The 19,098-nt window shown below is 41.9% G+C and overlaps 1 protein-coding gene across 2 annotated transcripts in view; it reads right to left on the bottom strand.

Moving 5' to 3' along the window:
* Positions 1-19,098, bottom strand: part of BMERB1 (bMERB domain containing 1) — a 23,474-nt gene extending 4,376 nt beyond the window's left edge. Inside the window, exons 1-6 of one of the 2 annotated variants that reach the window (XM_039360371.1) lie at positions 18,969-19,098; positions 13,851-14,043; positions 2,695-2,818; positions 1,381-1,454; positions 679-793; positions 188-270 (exon numbers count right to left, since the gene is read on the bottom strand). In XM_039360371.1, the coding sequence (XP_039216305.1) occupies positions 188-270; positions 679-793; positions 1,381-1,454; positions 2,695-2,818; positions 13,851-13,959 (505 nt within the window). In that variant the 5' untranslated portion in view covers positions 13,960-14,043; positions 18,969-19,098. Of the gene's footprint in view, positions 1-187; positions 271-678; positions 794-1,380; positions 1,455-2,694; positions 2,819-13,850; positions 14,044-14,560; positions 15,220-18,968 lie in introns of those variants that run through there. The other variant, XM_039360372.1, reaches the window with a different exon arrangement.

Raw genomic sequence — 19,098 nt, 5'->3', positions numbered from 1 at the left:
CTGAGATTGAAATCACTTGAATTATACAATCCCATAATACGCTAAGCCATTGTTTGCTTCTGTGGTTTATGGAAACAACTATAATTGGCCACAAACCAGGGTTTATACTGTAAGCCTTATCGCTTGGCTTTCCACATGTAGAAAGTCATAAGCGTAGAAAATCACATAAGCGTAGAAAATCACGTACTAGTGGGAGACTGTACAACATTGTCCAAAGGTCTCAATTTAATCCGTAGGAAATCAGCTATCTCCTTGTCTTCTTCCTTCTCTCTGTTTCAAAGTAAAATAACATATTGTTAAAAGTTAGAAAAGATTTTGTTCTGCTATGTTTTTTTTAAAAAATGAATTGCACAACTGGTGGAAAAGAATTGGAAAATTCTAGCCAACATCAAGAAAATTCTATCAAGAAAAGATAGAAAAGGATAAATTAATATCCATCTGTATGGAGTCAAGTTAGGAAAAGCTGGGGCAGCCATCTAATTGACCTTGAAAAATGTTAATTAGGTTTAGACTGGCTTAGTATAAGAGAATTGACTGGAGTAGGGTTGTGTTTTTTTTTTTAACAACTCTCAGAAGAAAGCAATATTGCTTTGCCAGGAAAGCTACGTGAATAAGACCATGAAGTCATCATCAAGAGTTCAATTCAGCTTGAAGGTTCTTCACCTTAACTTCTCTTACCTCAATCTCTCCACTTCGGCATCATCAACAAGAAAGTCTCTTTTCTGCACTAATTTATGGATTTTCTGGATCAATTCATCCTCTCTTTGATTCTGCAGCTTAGTCTTGTCTTTTTCTGAGAGAGAGAGAGAGAGAGAGAGAGAGAGAGAGAAAAGAAAGAAAGCAAGAAAGAAAGAAGGAAAGAAAGAAAGAGAAAGAACGAGAAAGAAAGAGAAAGAAAAGAAAAGAAAAGAAAAGAAAAGAAAAGAAAGAAAGAAAGAAAGAAAGAAAGAAAGAAAGAAAGAAAGAAAGAAAGAAAGAAACTCAATGTTTCCCCAAACTGCTTCTGGTTGCATAAGGCAAGTACAGGAAGGTGGTATATCAACTACCTCTGCAAAACCCGGCACTTCACTCATTGCACAATCAATAAAGAGTTGTGTTTTGCAAACCAAGGCCACCACAAAATGACAGAGAAAAGGTTTTTAAGGTTTCCAGGAACGCTTCCTATTTTTGTAAAAGAGAGGGAGAGGGAGAAGGAGAGAGAGGGAGAAGGAGAGAGAGGAGGGGGTTGAGTCCAAGAACTCTTCCCATTTTTGAGAGAGAGAGATTTCATCTTCACAAATCATTTAATTGCATTTAACTGCAATTTGAACTCCTCAATTGCTTTGGGATGGTTCCCACTTGTTCCTGCACACCTCCGAGTCATATCCACACAGCAATTACCTGGGACAGCTACTAAATTCTGCAGCTCTTTCTTAAGAGTCATAATGTCTTTGCACAACTGGATGTCGTCCATCCTAAGAAATGGGAAAAGAAGGGGGAAAAACAATGAATTGGGTCTCATCATAGAAGTGAGATCATCCAGTCCAGCTCTATGGTCAGTGCAGATTAAAGCACCCCAGACTGATAACTGGGCAATCTGCTCTTTTCTTTAGGACATGCAACAAAGGAGAGCACACCACCATCCCCAGTCATTTCATTAATTGTTACTTTCATTTCATTAATTGGTTAGTTTTGTTTCATTAATTCTTTCATTTCATTAATTGGCTCATTTCACCCATTCCTTTCGTTAATTCATTAATTTGCTTACGCTACTTTATCTTAACATTCAATTTGAGTCAGGAATACCCCAACCTTATCCAAAAGTCAAACTTCTTGACCATCAAGTTCTAAAGGAATGCAGATCTAATCTTGGGGAATAGCAAAGAAATGAGTCGGCCAATAAAAGGGACTTCGTGAAAAGATTATTCACCGGAGAAAGAAGACAGTGTGAGAAAGAAACTCAAAATAACCCCACTTTGATTTTGTTTGGTACAAGAAGGGGCACTAAGAAAGTCTTTCAAGAATTTGTTTACCTGTGTGGTATGGCTGAATTACTATTACCCTTCTCATCTTTTCTACTATTGGTATCTTATGATTATATTACTTTGTTGTTTGTATGTACACTGAGAACTTCTGCACTGGAGAAAATTCCTTGTGTGTCCAATCACACCTGGCCAATAAAGAATATTCTGTTCTATTCTATTCTATTCTATTCTATTCTATTCTATTCTATTCTATTCTATTCTATTCTATTCTATTCTAATCTCCATTGCATCTATCCTATCCTATTCTCCATTGCATCTATTCTACTCTCCTCTCCTCTCCTCTCCTCTCCTCTCCTCTCCTCTCCTCTCCTCTCCTCTCCTCTACTCTATTCTATTCTATTCTCTGTTACATCTATTCTATTCTATTCCATTCCATTCTATATTCCATTCCATTCCATATCATTCCTTGATTCCCCACTATGCCTGTTTTTGCATACAGATGCAAAATAATGCCTTAAATTAAATCAGATTCAGGTTGAATGTTAAAAAAAATTATTCCTTGAATTAAAAGCAGTTCACAGAACAACTACCGACTCAGAGAAAGATTGTTGGATTAACCAGCTGATCAGATTTTTTTTTTCCCCCAGGAGAGTTCAACAGCCTTTTCCAACTCTAGCATTCCATGTCCCATTTGATTCCCGACTTTCCACAAAAGCTACTCTTAACTTACATAAATCTCAGTTCGGATTCTCTTCGGACCAAGACTTCCCGAAGTCTTTGAATCTTTGCCATTTCCATCTCTATCTCCTCGGGCATCATGCTTGTTTCTGCCATTGAAATGATGTCGAGTTGATCTGCAGAGATGCAAGGTAGAGAGAAAAGGGGAGACATTGTGAATGAAGGCAAATGTATGTGTCCCAGGATGAAGTTGCAGTATCAATATGGGTTGGATCCTTCAAAGAAGTGAAAACACAACCAATCAACCAAGTCTCCTCCTGACACATTGTATGCCATGCTCCATCCATTCCTCAGGTTTTCTGTTGCCTTCCCTTGAATAGATGGCTGGACATAAACAATTGGAAAGGGGCAACTTTTATGCAACCAGGTGCCACACAAAACCAACCAAATGATGATTTTGTCTCTTGCGTGTCAGGTGCAAAAGATCAGGTCCACACACGAAGGCCCAATTAAACTGATCGATTGCTACTCATGTTACGCACAAGAATTGTCTCAGTTAACAGTTAGCAGCTGTTTAGAGTTAGCCAAGGGTCAATGGAATTCACGGAAAGTTGGCCTTCATTCACTTGTGGCTAGGTAGGGATACTAGGCTACTCCCCCTTTTAACTCCATCCTATGTTCTTCCACTCCTTCTCCTACCCTGAGAATCACAGATGATATTACCAGGGACATCGTGGGACTGAAATAGACAGGGGGGAAACATCTCCTTGGGAGCAACTGAGCGTGGCAGAGATCAGATTGAAGAAAGGAAGAAGTAGTTCTGTCTTTACACTGATGTTCTCAAATGTTAGGGTTAGATTCTTCCTCCTGTCTGCCAAGATCATCCTCACAGCCGCAAAAACATATGTGAACACTGAGGGGCAATGGAAAGTCAGAAAGGTCTGATGCTCTGCAGCCATCTGGCGTCATCCCAAGGGTTGCAGATGATAGGTCAGCTCTACCATACTCTTGTCTTAACCATGACAATCTGTTTTAGATTTGCTTTACATCACATGCTAAGACATAATGCTGGCTTTTGCTTTGTGTTCTGTGTAGGGTATAAATCATAGCCCAGAGCTAATTAGTTTAATGCATTTATTTCTGAGAATTTAGACATACTGCCAAAGGATACAAATTCTTGGCAGTTTGCAGAATTCATAAATAAAACATAAATCACTTCCCTAAGTATATAAGTTAAAATAAATGTTAAAATTAAAACCAGGCTACACCAAAATTAAAGTGGGCATTGCAAAGTTCCAGATGTTCATGAAGGTGCTTAATGAGTTGTGTGAATCCAACCAATGGTGGATTATTCCATAGACCGCAAGTAAATAAACCATAGCTGAGTGGGGTACACGAATCAGCCACATAAATATTCCCAGTGGAAATAGAACCAGCTTCTCTGAAAATGTTAATTATTCAACAGCTCATTTCAAACACCTCTTGGCACCATTTTGCTTCACATCTTGAGCCCAGAGAGGTGTGCATTTGGGGACAACGATGATGTTAAACCAAAGAACTTAAGTTCATCCATAACTGATGTCCATGGGATGCTGAAGCATGCAGGAAATCAGAGGTTGAAAGGAAACATGGTTGGTGCACTTGAAACATCCCATTTTCACACAGGCTTAAAACTCTGAATGGCATGTGATATAGTATAGCACAAGTATAGTAGCAATTGTGAGAGGGATCTTGGAGTCCTAGTGGACAATCACTTAAATTATGAGCCAGCAGTGTGCTGCAGCTGCCAAAAAAGCCAACACAGTGCTAGGCTGCATTAACAGAGGGACAGAATCAAGATCACGTAAAGTGTTAATACCACTTTACAATGCCTTGGTAAGGCCACACTTGGAATACGGCATCCAGTTTTGGTCACCACGATGCAAAAAAGATGTTGAGACTCTAGAAAGAGCACAGAGAAGAGCAACAAAGATGATCAGGGGACTGGAGGCTAAAACATATAAGGAACGGTTGCTAGAATTGGGTATGTCTAGTCTAATGAAGAGAAGGATGAGGGGGGACAGGATAGTAGTCTTCCAATATCTCAGGGGCTGCCACAAAGAAGAGAACTAAGAAGAAACTTCCTGACAGTTAGAACAATTAACCAGTGAAACAACCTGCCTCCAGAAGCGGTGAATGCTAGATGACCTCCAAGGTCCCTTCCAACATCATCATCATCATTATTATTAGGGCAGGAGAGAAAGTAAGGGAGAAATATTTGAAGAAATGATGCAGCCCAGAATGTAGAATTTGAAAAGGCCAAAGATAAAATTACCCTCGAGTTTTTACCACAATCGTTGGGAAAAAAAAGGTTCATAAAATCAGGTATGATTCACTTAACAACTGCTTTGCTTAGCAATGGAAATTCTATTCCCAAACATGGTCAAGGACTACCTGTAAAACATAAACCAGGTCTCCAAAGGATGTGAGAATTCAGATAGTCTGTCTTTCCAGTTGCACTGGATAATTTGGACTTGCAATCCAGAGCTGTAACTGGGCAAAGCCTCCCCCGCTCTGTGCTATGATATATTTTCTGGGCTGGCTCAGGACTATGAAGTTTTAAGCTGGCAGCTATTAAAGGGAAGCTTTAAAGCAGCTTGTTGTTTGCTGGCCTCTCCGCCTGTCACAGGACTTTTATCACTAACTACTTAAGAGGATGGAATTTGGTTCATATGTACTTAATATATTCTGGCAACCGTATCCTGCAGATCGGAATTCTCCAACTGATGCAACGGCACATGTCTGCAATTATTCCACCACATAATGCCTTGTCCGTTTTTCATTGATCTTTCCTCTCAGCCTTCCTTGGGAAATTATTATCCCTCTTTTTACCTGGATGGGGATATCATAAACCCAAATCTACCATCACCGGATTGTGAAAACAGGCACAGCCACTGGAAATGAATGAGGAGTTAGAAATTTTTTGTTGCCCTTTGTATTTTTACAGCTGCAAAACGTCCTGCAATATTAACCGATTCCTCTTCAGAAGAAGAAAAAAATTAATTCTGAATCCTTCAGATGTAGACCCAATAAGACAAGGAGATTTCTCCCTGCCAGCTCTATCTTCAAAAGATGTTCTGGAAGGATTTTGGGAACAAAGAATGTGAAATGATGGTGAACCATCCTTAAATCCACCAGCTATTGTATATAAACAAGGACCAAATTCCACCCTCACTAACACTGATGATGTTACCTAGTTGGGTAATGAGATGTCAACAAGCAAACAATCAAGCTCAGAGAATACCAAGGACCACCACCACCACCACCTCCTCCTCCTCCTCCTCCTCCTCCTCCTTTCAAACCCCACTCCTTCTAGCACTCCTTCTAACACTGATGATGTTACGTAGCTGGGTAATGAAACATCTACAAGTGAACAACCAAGCTCAGAGAATACCAAGGACCTCGTAATCCTGCACCTCCTCCTCCTCCTCCTCTCCACAAACCTCACTCCCTTCTAGCACTGATGATGTTACCTAGCTGGGTGATGAAACATCTACAAGCAAACAACCAAGCAAAGAGCGCAAGGAGAGAGCACCACACAAACAGAATGCACAGTTTTAAGAAGTGAATTGGGTGTAGCTCAAAACCTGGTTTTGAAGGAGGACATATATTTAAAAGACAAAAAAAAAAAAAAATCCAAAGCTGTTCTGGAATGCTAATGTCCATCAGTGATACAAACTACCCATAGAAATGTTATTGAGTGGATTAAACTACATAATAACATAATGAGCAAGCAGTTATCTGCTTCTATATGCATATCTCTAATAGCTTTCTTGGTCGAAGGCACCAGGAGCTGAGCTCGCGTTGAAGATTTTATTTTTTAACTTAGTAATTTCTCCCGCTGGCAACTTAAAGTATTGGCTAGAGCCAGTCGGCCATCGTTGTGCTGAAAATAACAATAATGAGGACAAGCTTTATGCCCCTTCAGCGACAGCTGGGTGATGTTTTGAAGATGCTATTAAAGTGGGGACACAGCCCAAGGCTATTAGGGAGAAATCCCTGTCCATGGTCCTGAAAGTGAGAATTCTAATAATACTCAAAAGTAACATGATTAAAAGGAGGGGACGGGGGGGGGGAATTGTTTCTGTTCGAGCATTTTACTGTTTTATAGTTGTTACTGGTTCCAGATGTTCTTTTTTCTTTCTCTTTGCCCCCTTCTCTTTCTTTTTCTTAGCTTTCCAACTTTTGTTTCTTTTTGTGTTTTTATCTTATAATAAAATTTAATCATAATAATAAAAAAATGGTTGGTCAATAAATCCTGTCTAAGTACATAAATAAATTCCTTTCCAGACTATCAAATCTTATGAAACAGCACCAGCTTTTCTGAGTCACATGAAAAGATAGTTTTTAATCATATTTTTAGTGTGAAAAGGTGCCACCAAACTCCTGGTTTTTTTCAGCATCATAGATTAACATGGCTGTCATCCATTGTCCGTGCTACTGATGTCTCTTTATAGTCTTGATCATAATCCCAGCTAGCGACTCCAAAAATAGATTGCATAAAGGAATTCGTGCAAGTCTAAATGAGTGAAAACTTCCAGCTTTAGCTATGGATCATTAAATCTTGTTTTGTTTCTCCTCTATAGGAGGTGGAGGCAGGTTTAATGAACGAGAGCCAAAAATTAGAAATTTTCAGCAGTAGCCCCTTAACTGTGGACTTTCATCCTGCTCTCTTTTTAAGTATTTTTTTCTGAAACAGCAGCTTAACTGCAACATCTTTAGATGACCTCATCATTCTATGAATGGTTTCTCCGCTATTTCTATTACCTTGAATAGGTATTATGGGACATTGTTCTTACTTGGTTTTATTATTTATTAATTATTGCTTAATTTTTAATTGCTGCTGATGGTTGCAACTTTGATTTTGTTGAGGGGGTGGTGTTGGAATACTTGAGAATAAATGTGTGTGTACGTGCATTTATCCAAATGAATGCAAGAGCCAATTTAGTAAGGAATTAAGTCTGGAATCAAGAAAAACTAGGTTCAGACTGGTAATATATACACTGTTGCCCTGAGTTACTTAGAAAAATAATAAAGTTGGGAAATAGATGAGATAGAAAGAGAGAGAGAGAGAGAGAGAGAGAGAGAGAGAGAGAGAGAGAGAGAGAGATGATATATGGATAGATAGATAGATAGATAGATAGATAGATAGATAGATAGATAGATAGATAGATAGATAGATAGATAGATAGAGCAGCGAGAGCTAGGCGGATGCCGGCTAATACAACCGAACCGAGATCAATACGTCCAATCACACGTGGGCGGAAGACTGACGGACTTATTACGCGCTCAATGGCCAAATTACTGACATTTAAAGAGCTATAAAACAACTCTTTCCAATGTTAGCTTACACTTTGACAATGTTAGCAGTGGCTAATGAAAGCTTAGTGCTTAATAAAACTTTCTGTCCCAAAAATGTATCTGGGACTCGGATTTTTAGAGTAGTTTCAGATAGATAGATAGATAGATAAATAGATAGACAGATAGATAGATAGATAGATAGATAGATAGATAGATAGATAGAGAGATAGAGAGATAGATAGAGCACTAGATTGATATTTATTTTAAAAAATGTATTTGTGCGGCATTCTCTATCCAACATATAACCCAAGATACTTTCGGAACATCTGAATTTACCTCCTGCTTTACTGAACAGGTCTCTTGAAAGCTATGCTAGTATTTTAATATATTAGATTTTTGTAAAATAAGAAGTATTCCTATTTCACTGCTGGCTGGGTACCGCAATCACCATTACCCAGACATGCTCAATTGGTATTCTTTGACCCCCTTTGCCTTCCCCAAAAACATTTCCCATCTCCCCATTTCCCGAACAATGAAGACACTGACTTTCAAGCAATGCTTTTTGAATTGTCTGCACCGTCCCCCTTCAAAAAAAATAAACACACAGCTTTCATTTCAGACCTGATTGCCTCAATTTAAGGTTATTTTATGCAGGATTTAATTGCTTCCCTTTCACAGCAGGTGCTTAGCACTTCCAAGGCGAATGAAGGCACCCGCTCAATATAACACCTGCCGGAGGATATTTGACGGATGCGAAAGAGAGTTTGGCAAAACCTTCCCTTTTTGTACCAAACAAGGCATTACACCCCTTGACATTTATGCCACATCGGTTTATTTACTGATGGTGCTTTGACCTGGTTTTTCAAAGTGGCAGAACTCTTCACCCAGCACGCTGGCTGGGGAATTCTGGGAGTTGAAATCCAATCCTCTTAAAGTTGTCAAGCTTAAAAAAACATTGGCCCAGTCCAATGAGTCATTAAGGCCAGGGGTTTCTCTAGGAACTATAGAGAACGGTTTAGAGATCTACTGGCATATCACTGGGTGGTTTGCAAAGAGCTTCATGAGTATCCATAGCCCCAGTTTAATCATTATTTGTAAGATGAAGACAAAAAACAAACAGATGCTCTGTCACAGCTGGCCTTTGCAGGCTCATTCCTGGGCTGAATTGTGCAGCCATGCGCGGCAAGCAAAGCCTGTGAAGTAGCGATAGCATTAATTTACACCACAGCATGGCCACAGATGAGTCTCCTCAAGCAAAGATCTGGTTTCAACTTGGCCAAAGTCATCCCTTGTGTTTGGAATAGAATAGAATAGAGAATGGAATGGAATGGAATGGAATAGAATGAACATTATGGATGGGGAAACAGAATAGAATAGACTAGGATAGAAGAGAAGAGGATAGAGAATAGAGAATGGAATGGAATAGAATATAGAATAGAATAGAAATGAACATTATGGATGGGGAAATAGAATAGAGTAGAGTAGAGTAGGATAAAAGAGAATAGAGAATAGAGAATGGAATAGAATAGAATAGAATAGAATAGAACAGAATAGAATAGAATAGAATAGAATAGAATAGACATTATGGATGGGGAAATAGAGTAGGGTAGGGTAGGGTAGGGTAGGGTAGGGTAGGGTAGGGTAGGGTAGGGTAGGGTAGGGTAGGGTAGGGTAGAATAGAATAGAATAGAATAGAATAGAATAGAATAGAATAGAATAGAATAGAATAGAATAGAATAGTTTTTAACCACTAGACTAAACTGACTCTCTAATTTATATCATATCCTGGTTATTTTTTTTTTCTCTCTTCTCTTTCATCTTAACCATATCCCTGTTTCTTTTCTTTCTTTCTTTTTTGAGAGAAAGTGCTTAACAGAGGGAAAATAGGGGGCAGATACTCACTCTCAAGGACAAGAAATAAATTGATTTCCGTGCAGAAATCTGTGACCTTTACCCTGTGCACGGCCAGGAGCTACAGAGGACAAATAGAAGAAGGGGGAAAAGAAAACCTAAATCAAAAATCGACCCCCTATCTCAATAGCAGCTAGAGAATTTCTCAAAATCCAAGCTTGTGAAATATGAAGCCGATGTCACATTGTCTTCCCTAAAAAAAAAAAAAAAATCCATGTGCACGCAAGTTCTGCCAGAATGCCAGATCCCCAGGGGGTTTTTGCTGGCGAGACCAGTAAGCTACAGTTTTGCCCACTCATTTCTGGAATCTTCCCACTGCCAAAATACACAAAGATCTTGGAACATTTAAAAAAATTTTAATAGTGTCACGGTGGGCTCGCTACACAGCCTGGCTTGCAACCAGACAACTCTAATGGGAGGGGGGCAAAGAAGGCACGGGAACGTAAGGGAAGTTTGGGAGGGAAATTTTGCAATGCAAGGATGCCCGCTGGAAGCCTGAGACAGACCCCACATGTCACGGTCGCCCAGCTGGGGAAGTCCGAGGCAGACATATCACTCCCAAAATAAAGAGGGTGCAAGTGATTGGTGGACAATGGACAATGGGAAGTCTGGGGGGGGGGGGAGGAAGGGAAAGTTTTCCAGTGCTGTTTTCACGCAAAATCGTCAGAACTGGCTTTCCTACTTCGGTAACCACATGGAATCTTCTGTAAAGTGATACTCTTGGTAAAAAAAAAAAAAAACAATGTCCCATCTTCTTTTGCTGTCTAACATAGTGGGGCAGTTGACATGTAGTTTTGCTCCCTCCTTGCAGGGGCAAAAGAGTGGATTTTCAGCATCCCCTAACTAATGAAACTTCACTGGTAGGCTAGGTGCTGGGAAAGGTAGAAGAAAAAAAGACAATTACGAACAGCACCAAGGCGGAAGGACTCCGTGACAGTGGTGATGGGACCCCCTGTTGGAAGAGCTGAAGGACCCAGATAGAGATCATCATTAAAAAATAAAATAAATCCTGCTCTTAGTATAGGCTACACTCAGTGACGTAATGGTATGGGGGAAAGACCTTGGGGGACTAGATCAAGAGATGCTGACAAGGGAACAGTCAGATAAGAGATAGCATAGTCCTCGGCTGGATAATGGGTGGGGCAAGAGGCTAACATCATTATCATCTGTATGTATAAAAGGGAAAGAAAGAAAGAAAGAAAGAAAGAAAGAAAGAAAGAAAGAAAGAAAGAAGGAAGGAAGGAAGGAAGGAAGGAAGGAAGGAAGGAAGGAAGGAAGGAAGGAGGGAGGGAGGGAGGAAGGGAGGGAGGGAGGGAGGGAGGGAGGGAGGAAGGAAGGAAGGAAGGAAAGAAAGAAAGAAAGAAATGTAATGTGATCCCTATCTACTTTATCCCAGGAGGCCAACAATGATCTGGCCAACCTTTTTAATTCAGTGTCTCAAAACTCCAAAATGGCTTAACTTCAGAAATTGTGGGTGCTCCACTTCACTTAACAACCAAGTTGCTGGTCAAAATTGTGGTTGCTAAATGAGAACTACCTATCCCATAATGGACTAAGGCAGTGATGGCGAACCTTTTAGAGACCGAGTACCCAAACTGCCACCCAAAACCCACTTATGTATCGTCGGGTGCCGGGTGGGCGTGGCCCATTGGGTGGGCGTGGCTGCAATGGTAACGGCAGACTGGGTGGGACTAAAAAGTTCAATTAATCAATTCCAACTTTGCGAGATTTTTTTTCCCCGCGGGAAATTGAAATTGATTGATTGAATCTTTTTTTTTTTGGCAAACGGCCTCAGAGGGTTAAAATGAAAAGGTTTTATAAAACCCAGCTGAAGGTCTAGGACTGGGGTGACAGCACATGTGCCCACAGAGAGGGCTCTGTGTGCCACCTGTGGCACGTGTGCCATAGGTTCACCACCACGGGACTAAGGTGATGGCGCAGTAGTTAGAATGCAGTATTGCAGACTAACTCTGCCGACTGCCAGGAGTTCGATCCTGACCAGCTCAAGGTTAACTCAGCCTTCCATCCTTCCGAGGTCGGTGAAATGCTGACTTTGTAAACTGCTTAGAGAGGGTTGTAAAGCACTGTGAAGCGGTATATAAGTCTAAGTGCTATTGTTGTACCATTCCAGACAAATGGTTGTCCAATCTCTTCCTAAAACTTCCAGTGATGGAGCACCCACAACTTCTGAAGTCAAGCCGTTCCACTGATTTGATAGTTCTAACTGTCAAGAAATTTCTCCTTAGTTCTAGGTTGATTAATTTCCAACTGGCCCCTCTGGTGCTTTGGAAAATAGGTTGATCCCCCTCTTCTTTGTGGCAGCCTCTCAAATATTGGAAGACAGCTATCATGTCATCCCTGGTCCTTCTCTTGGTTAGACTAGACATGCCTTACCGTTACCAAGGAAGAAATCATAGCTAAACTGCTTTCATAAAATCTACGCTACCCAAAACTTCGGTAGCTCATTTTTTTTTTTCTCCCCCAGCATCTTCAGATAGGCAAAACAACTGGCAACTTTTCCAACCATGAAAACGGCAAAGGGATATAGCATACCGATCTTCATTGTCCCAAGAAGTGAACTTTTGACTCAAACAAACACTTTCTTAGATTCCCCTCCCGTTCATTTTAGGAGTTTAAAACATTAAAGCTCTATTCTGGGGAAGAAGGGAAAAGGAGCAGTTTTTGCATTCCCAGGTTGTTTTGATTCAGCATGTCTTGAAATGAAAAAAAAAAAAACCCATCACAACATCCTCAAGGCAAACTTGACTTCCGTTAATTTCAACCGTGCATTTTTCTGGACGACTTTATCTGCCCTAATCTCAGATTGTCTTGGATTTATGAGTCCATCTATGTCCCTAGAATTCTCAAACAGTCCTCCATCAAACTACAAACCAAGGCTAAACCAACTGAGCTTCCAACATTGGTTAAGGATCCTATAAAATATAGGAATTTCCCCCCCCCCCCGCTATCCTCTACCACCTTCCTAATAAGAAAACGGTCATTGACTCGTGTCTCTAGAGATTCTCAAACATCCAGATCATGGATGTCCCAAAGGAGCTTTTTTCCAAAAGGGAAAAACTGGACTTTCTTGGTATTTTTTTCCCCTCGTTGATAACATTTCAGTTCTTCTGAAGAACATTCCTTCAGCTTTGTTTGTCACACAAGACCACGGCAAGGGATCTTCCAAGTACAGAGGAGATAGGAAAACAAAGACCAAGGTTATCAACCGAATGGAAGAAGCATCCTGGATGAGCAGTGAATTGTTTTCAAGGGCAAAAAAAAAAAAAACCCCAAGAAAGTCCAGTTGCCTTTTGGGAAAAAAAAACACACCCTCAGGACATTCCATCTTGCTTCTTCGCAACCTTGTTTATCAGAATAAATCGCGATGCTGCTGAGAGTGAATCCCTTGCTGGGATCACAGAGGACAAACACTCTCCAGATTGCCTTGGGTTTGGTGGTCACAAGACCACCATAAGTAAGGGGGTCTTCGGCGTCTAGGGGAGATGGGAAAACAAAGACCAAACCCTGAAGGTTACCAACCGCTGGAATCCACCTTCTCTGACTAATCCCCCATCTCCTTAGGGATGCTAAGAGGCATATCTTCACTGTCCAGCCCGCACCAAGAACAAATGTTTGAATTAAAGATTTCTGGGACACCCAGCAAGTCAGAAACCACCCTCTTCCCCCCCCCCCCCCACCACCACCACCTTTCCTTTTGTTCCTAGGAAACCAACAGGACAAGACTGGAGCAGAGGGAGAAAGAGCGACGGGTTGTGAATGTCACAATCGCTTTCCTTTCAAAGTGCTGGTGCAAACAGCTGGCCGGGGTTCCTTCCTTCCTTCCTTCCCTCCCTCCCTGCGTGCAGAAATTTCCCCTTTGGTTTGCTTGGAGGGGCGAGGCGGGTGTGCATGTGTGTGTGAGTGAAAGAGAGAGAGACCCAAGCCCCTTCCACTTACTTTTCCCGAACCCATCGGTGGGTTTCCACTCGGTCTCTTTCACCGCCCCATAGCTCCTCGGCGGTTTCTCGGCTCCCAAGCCGCTGGAGATGGATTGCTTTAATTCCATGCTGTGGTTGGAGGCTACCTGGGCCCCGTTTGCTCTTCGAGACTTCAGCCGGACTGGGACCCACTTCCTCTTAGTCCATCCCAGCTGGAGAGAAAAGAGAGGAGAAGAAGAGGTGGAGGAGGAGGAGAAATGCAGGGTGGGAAAGGAGGAGGAAGGATCGCTCGGTCTGGTCTTCCAGTGCTTGTTGTGGGCTGTTATTGTATTGTATTGTGTGTGTTTGTTTGTTTGTTTTTTCCTTTAATTCCTGCTGCTGCCAGATTGGCAAGCCCGGTTGAGCTCACTGCATCCTTCCCTTGTGTTGGTACCCTAGGAGGAGAGGGGACAGGAATGCAGTGCGCAGACTCAGAGGGAAGATGCTCTGTAAGCCCTCCCCCTCCCAAGGGAACACAGGGAAGGGAAAGGAAGGGAAGCAGGCAAACAATGGGACGCAGGGAAGAGGGGTCGAGAAGCCCATGAAACAGCCTTGAAAATCAGGCAGGCGTAAAAAAAAAAGGGGGGGGGGAAAGCAGCAAGAGAAGACCAACTCAGATCTTTGACTGCATCTTTGCCGCTCTCTGCTCGCTTTTGGGGAGGGGTGGGGAGAGAGAAAGGATGAACTCACCTCTTGGATGTGATGGTATCCAACTGTTGGGGGTCAGCGAGGTAGATCTTCAGAGGAGCATGGCTTCCATCCTGGGAAGGGTGTGGGTTCAAGCCGGCCTGCTTTTGGCCAGCTTCCCCCCCCCCCCGCTTCACACCGCCAAGAGACTGATTTTGATTGGGCTGGAGAGCAGGGTAAATTAATATTCAGACCCTGTTATTAGAGTGGATGTTCAGTTGGGTTGTACAACACGTAGACCAGGTGAAAGGGGGGGAGGGGGGTTGACTGTGATTCTGCCAACTGAATTGGGCATGGTTTGGGCAGGTAGCGTGAGCCAAGGTGTTCTGTTAAAAGCATTACATCCTATCTGTTAACAGGTGAAAATGATTTCAATTTTGTGGGGGGGAAAAGTCTAAATGAGGATGTTGAAAACGGGACAAATATAACGCAACCAAGAGGACTAACTAGAGAAGAAGTTTTGTATGGATGCTATTGCTAATTGGATAAACGTTAGAAAAATGTTCATAGTTAACCTCTTTGTTACTAAAATACTAAGAACTGTATTATCCTAATGCAGTGGTTCTCAACCTTTTTAATGCCACAATCCCCAACTGGTCGTAAGTCGAGGACTACTCAACCGGTCATAAGTCGAGGACTACTCAACTGGTGCAGCACCGTTTGCAGAATGGGACTTTTGGCGGGCTCAGCAAGGCAGAGACAGCCTGGACAATTCCTATTGGCTTTTGAAAGCCAATAGAATTAGACTCTATTCAAGAGAGTCTATTCTATTTTGGCTTTCAAAAGCCAATAGAATAAAAGGCAGTAGCACAGCTAAGGAAAAGGGGGAAAAAAATGGCAGACTGCGTTGTTTGGCGACCCCCGTGAAATGGTCGTTCGACCCCAAATGGGGTCCCGACCCACAGGTTGAGAACCAGTGAGCTAATATTTGCAGAAGAAAACAATATGGGAAGAAGAGAAAATCAAGGAAAGCTGCTATGAAGAGTACGATATGATAGAAATTGGCTATTGTTGATTGTTGTGAAATGTGAACCCAGACAATATGCTGTTTACTAAGAACCAGGTGGTTAGTTTTTAAAAAATCAATAATCTATCTATCTAATCTATCTGTCTGTCTATCTATCTATCTATCTATCTATGTGGTCATATATTATTTATTTTACGTATGTATGTATTTATGAATGTATGTATGTATGTATGTGTTTCACTTTGAAAGTGGGCAACTAAACTTCATATTTGATGTGCCATTGTGCCCACAGTAAAAGAATGACAATAAAGGTTATCTCATTTCATCTCATCTCATCTCATCTTAAAGGAATCTAGAGATCACCTCGGGATGAAAATGCCCTTAAACAATGACCCAAAGATACTTTTCCAAAAGACAACTGGACTTTCTTAGGGATTTTTTTTTTCCTTTGAAAACATTTCACTTCTCATTCCAAGAAACTTCTTCAGTTCTAACTGACTGATTAGAATGGAATGGAAGGATTTATATTCTTTACAGTCATCTGGATGTTAGCAATAGCACTTAAGACTTACTGTATATATCGCTTCACAGGGCTCTACAGCCCTCTTTAAACAATTTACAGAGTCAGCCTATTGGCCCTGACAATCTGGGATCCTCATTTTAGTGACCTCGGAAGGATGGAAGGCTGAGTCAACCGTGAACCAGTCAGGATCGAACTCCAGGCTGTGGGCAGAGTCAGCCTGCAATGCTGCATTCTAACCACTGCACCACCATGGCTCTTAGCTCTTAACAGAGTCCTTGAGGCCACTTGGAGGTTTATCTGTGCCCTCAGAGTCATGTGAATCAGAGAGTAAATGGGTGTGGAACCTGCTTGGACTGTATTGTAAACAGATGAACATCTCCTCTTCATATACAGATAAATCCCCAAATGGTCTCAATGACTCTCGGACAGCTAATGACCAATCCTTAGAGTTCAGACTGAATTTGGCCTTTTTGTCCACCTATCAAGTCCTTCCCAAGGACTTGCGATAGGCAGATGTTGTTTTTGACGGTTTTAAAGGTACCGTATATGCCGGCGTATAAGGCGACTTCCGCAAGCGTTAAAATCGGCACCAAAGTCAGGGGTCGTCTTATACGGCGAGTCGTCTTATACGCCGGAAATACTGGTAGTTTCCGACGTATAGGACGACGTTCTAGGCATGCGACTCGGCACCAAAGACGGGGGTCGTCTTATACGCCGGGTCGCCTTATACGCCGGCATATACAGTATCATCGTAGGATGTCAGCTGCTCCAAGTCAAGCTGCCTTTTGCAATTGACCAATGGTGATTTTTGTCAATGCCACTGGTATTCAAGTGGAGTCCGGATATCACAAAAACATCTGGATAGTGGATGTGATTATTATTTGCAATAATGTTAGTTAAGGTAGTGTTTCATGGCATTCGGCCCTCTCAATTCCTGGCAAATAGATGGGGAAGAAATGGAGGTAGTGACAGATTTTATTTTTCTGGGCTCAAAGATCACCTCAGATGGGGACTGCAGCCAAGAAATTAAAAGACGCTTGCTCCTGGGGAGGAAAGCTATGGCAAATCTAAACAGCATTCTAAAAAGCAGAGACATCACCCTGCCAACAAAAGTGCGTATAGTCCAGGCCATGGTTTTCCCAGTTGCAATGTATGGCTGTGAAAGTTGGACCATAAGAAAGGCTGAGCGCCAAAGAATTGAGGCCTTTGAACTATGGTGCTGGAGAAGACTCCTGCGAGTCCCTTGGACTGCAAGGCGTTCAAACCGGTCAGTCCTAGAAGAGATCAACCCCGACTGCTCTTTAGAAGGCCAGATCCTGAAGTTGAAACTCAAATACTTTGGCCACCTAATGAGAAGGAAGGACTCACTGGAGAAGGGCCTAATGCTGGGAAAGATTGAGGGCAATAGAAGAAGGGGACGACAGAGAATGAGATGGCTGGATGGAGTCACTGAAGCAGTAGGTGTGAATTTAAATGGACTCCAGAAGATGGTAGAGGACAGGAAGACCTGGAGGAACATTGTCCATGGGGTCACGACGGGTCGGACACGACTTCGCAATTAACAACAACAAGGTAGTGTTTATTAAATTATCTTCATATTGTAAATGTTTAGGAGCCAGTGACCCATCTGAAATTGATCAATGAGCTGAAGAGTTTAGGGACTCCTGCTTTAAGGAGATAAAGAAACTCAGATCTTTCAAAATTCTGTAATTGTAGGGAGAAGACAACCTTGATGGAAATTTACAAAAAACGTTACCTAGGCAAAAAAAAGAGGATGAGACAGAACGAGATTAACATTTGGCAGTGACTCAAACAGAAGCCGCCCTGATTCTCTGATCTGTAACAAGAAAGGAGGAACAGCACAGTTAGAGTCACAAGATTCTGTTATTCTAGCCAATTTCACTAAATGTAGTTTTAGACTTCCTGCAGAGTTGATTTCCTAGAAGAGCTGACAATTATGATGTCCTGCTATAAGAAAGCTGCATTCCTGGAATTTCTGCGGTGTCTCTTTCTTGACTGGGTTTACTTTTGATGGGTTGGCATTAATTTTGAAATTGCAGCTGGGAACTGCAGCAAAGTGGAGGCCTGTTATCTCCTTCTGGCAGAGAAGAATTTGATCAAGTGGGGGCTATCGCAGACCAGACCTGTAATTTTGATCCCGGAAATGGTGGTGTGATTCATCACAAGGAGTATAAAAGGACAGTTTTCTGCTCCAGCTCCTGTCCTTAGCAAGTTGATATAGCTAAGGAACGATTTATTTTTTTTTTATTTTCGTTTTATATTGGTTTTTACAGCACGTGGTTCTGCAAAGCTAAGGGGTTAACTTAGTCCTTCCTTTGTGAGAGTTTCTCTCACAAAGCACAAAAGATGTTGAGACTCTAGAAAGAGTACAGAGAAGAGCAACAAAGATGATCAGGGGGCTGGAGGCTAAAGCATATAAGGAACGGTTGCTGGAACTGGGTATGTCTGGTTTAATGAAGAGAAGGACAAGGGGGGACATGATAGCAGTCTTCCAGTATCTCAGGGGCAGCCCCAAAGAAGAGGGAGTCAAGCTATTCTCCAAAGCACCTGAAGTCAGGAGAAGAAGCAACGGATGGAAACTCATCAAGGAGAGAAGCAACCTAGAACTAAGGAGAAGCTTCCTGACAGTTAGAACAATTAACCAGTGGAACAACCTGCCTCTAGTAGTAGTGAATGCTCCAACACTGGAAGTTTTTAAGAAGAGACTGGACAACCAGTTGTCTGAAATGGTATAGGGTTTCCTCCCTGAGCAGGGGGCTGGACTAGATGACCTCCAAGTTCCCTTCCAACTCTATTATTTTCCTGCAAATGAGAAACTAAGAAGACTTAAAAGGTGGGAAAGAGAACTGGTGGCTTTTTCCTTGCCCCTGTCTGTAAAAAAAAGTTGTAAACAGCCTTACCAGCAAGGTTATTTGCTTCTCTGCAGCTAGATTCCAAACTGCTTGTGCCAAAGTGCACCAGGCATCTGGATCATGCAGTTTCCTTTGCAAAAGCAGTGCTGTTCTTCTTTCTCTTCTTCTCAAGCATTTT

The sequence above is a fragment of the Crotalus tigris genome, unplaced genomic scaffold (assembly GCF_016545835.1).
Source record: "Crotalus tigris isolate CLP2741 ecotype Arizona unplaced genomic scaffold, ASM1654583v1 scf7180000019173.45859301935:6455823, whole genome shotgun sequence".
NCBI classification, from domain to species: Eukaryota; Metazoa; Chordata; class Lepidosauria; order Squamata; family Viperidae; genus Crotalus; species Crotalus tigris.
The sequence above is the reverse complement of the archived record's forward strand: the minus strand, read 5'-3'. Positions and strand labels throughout refer to the sequence as shown.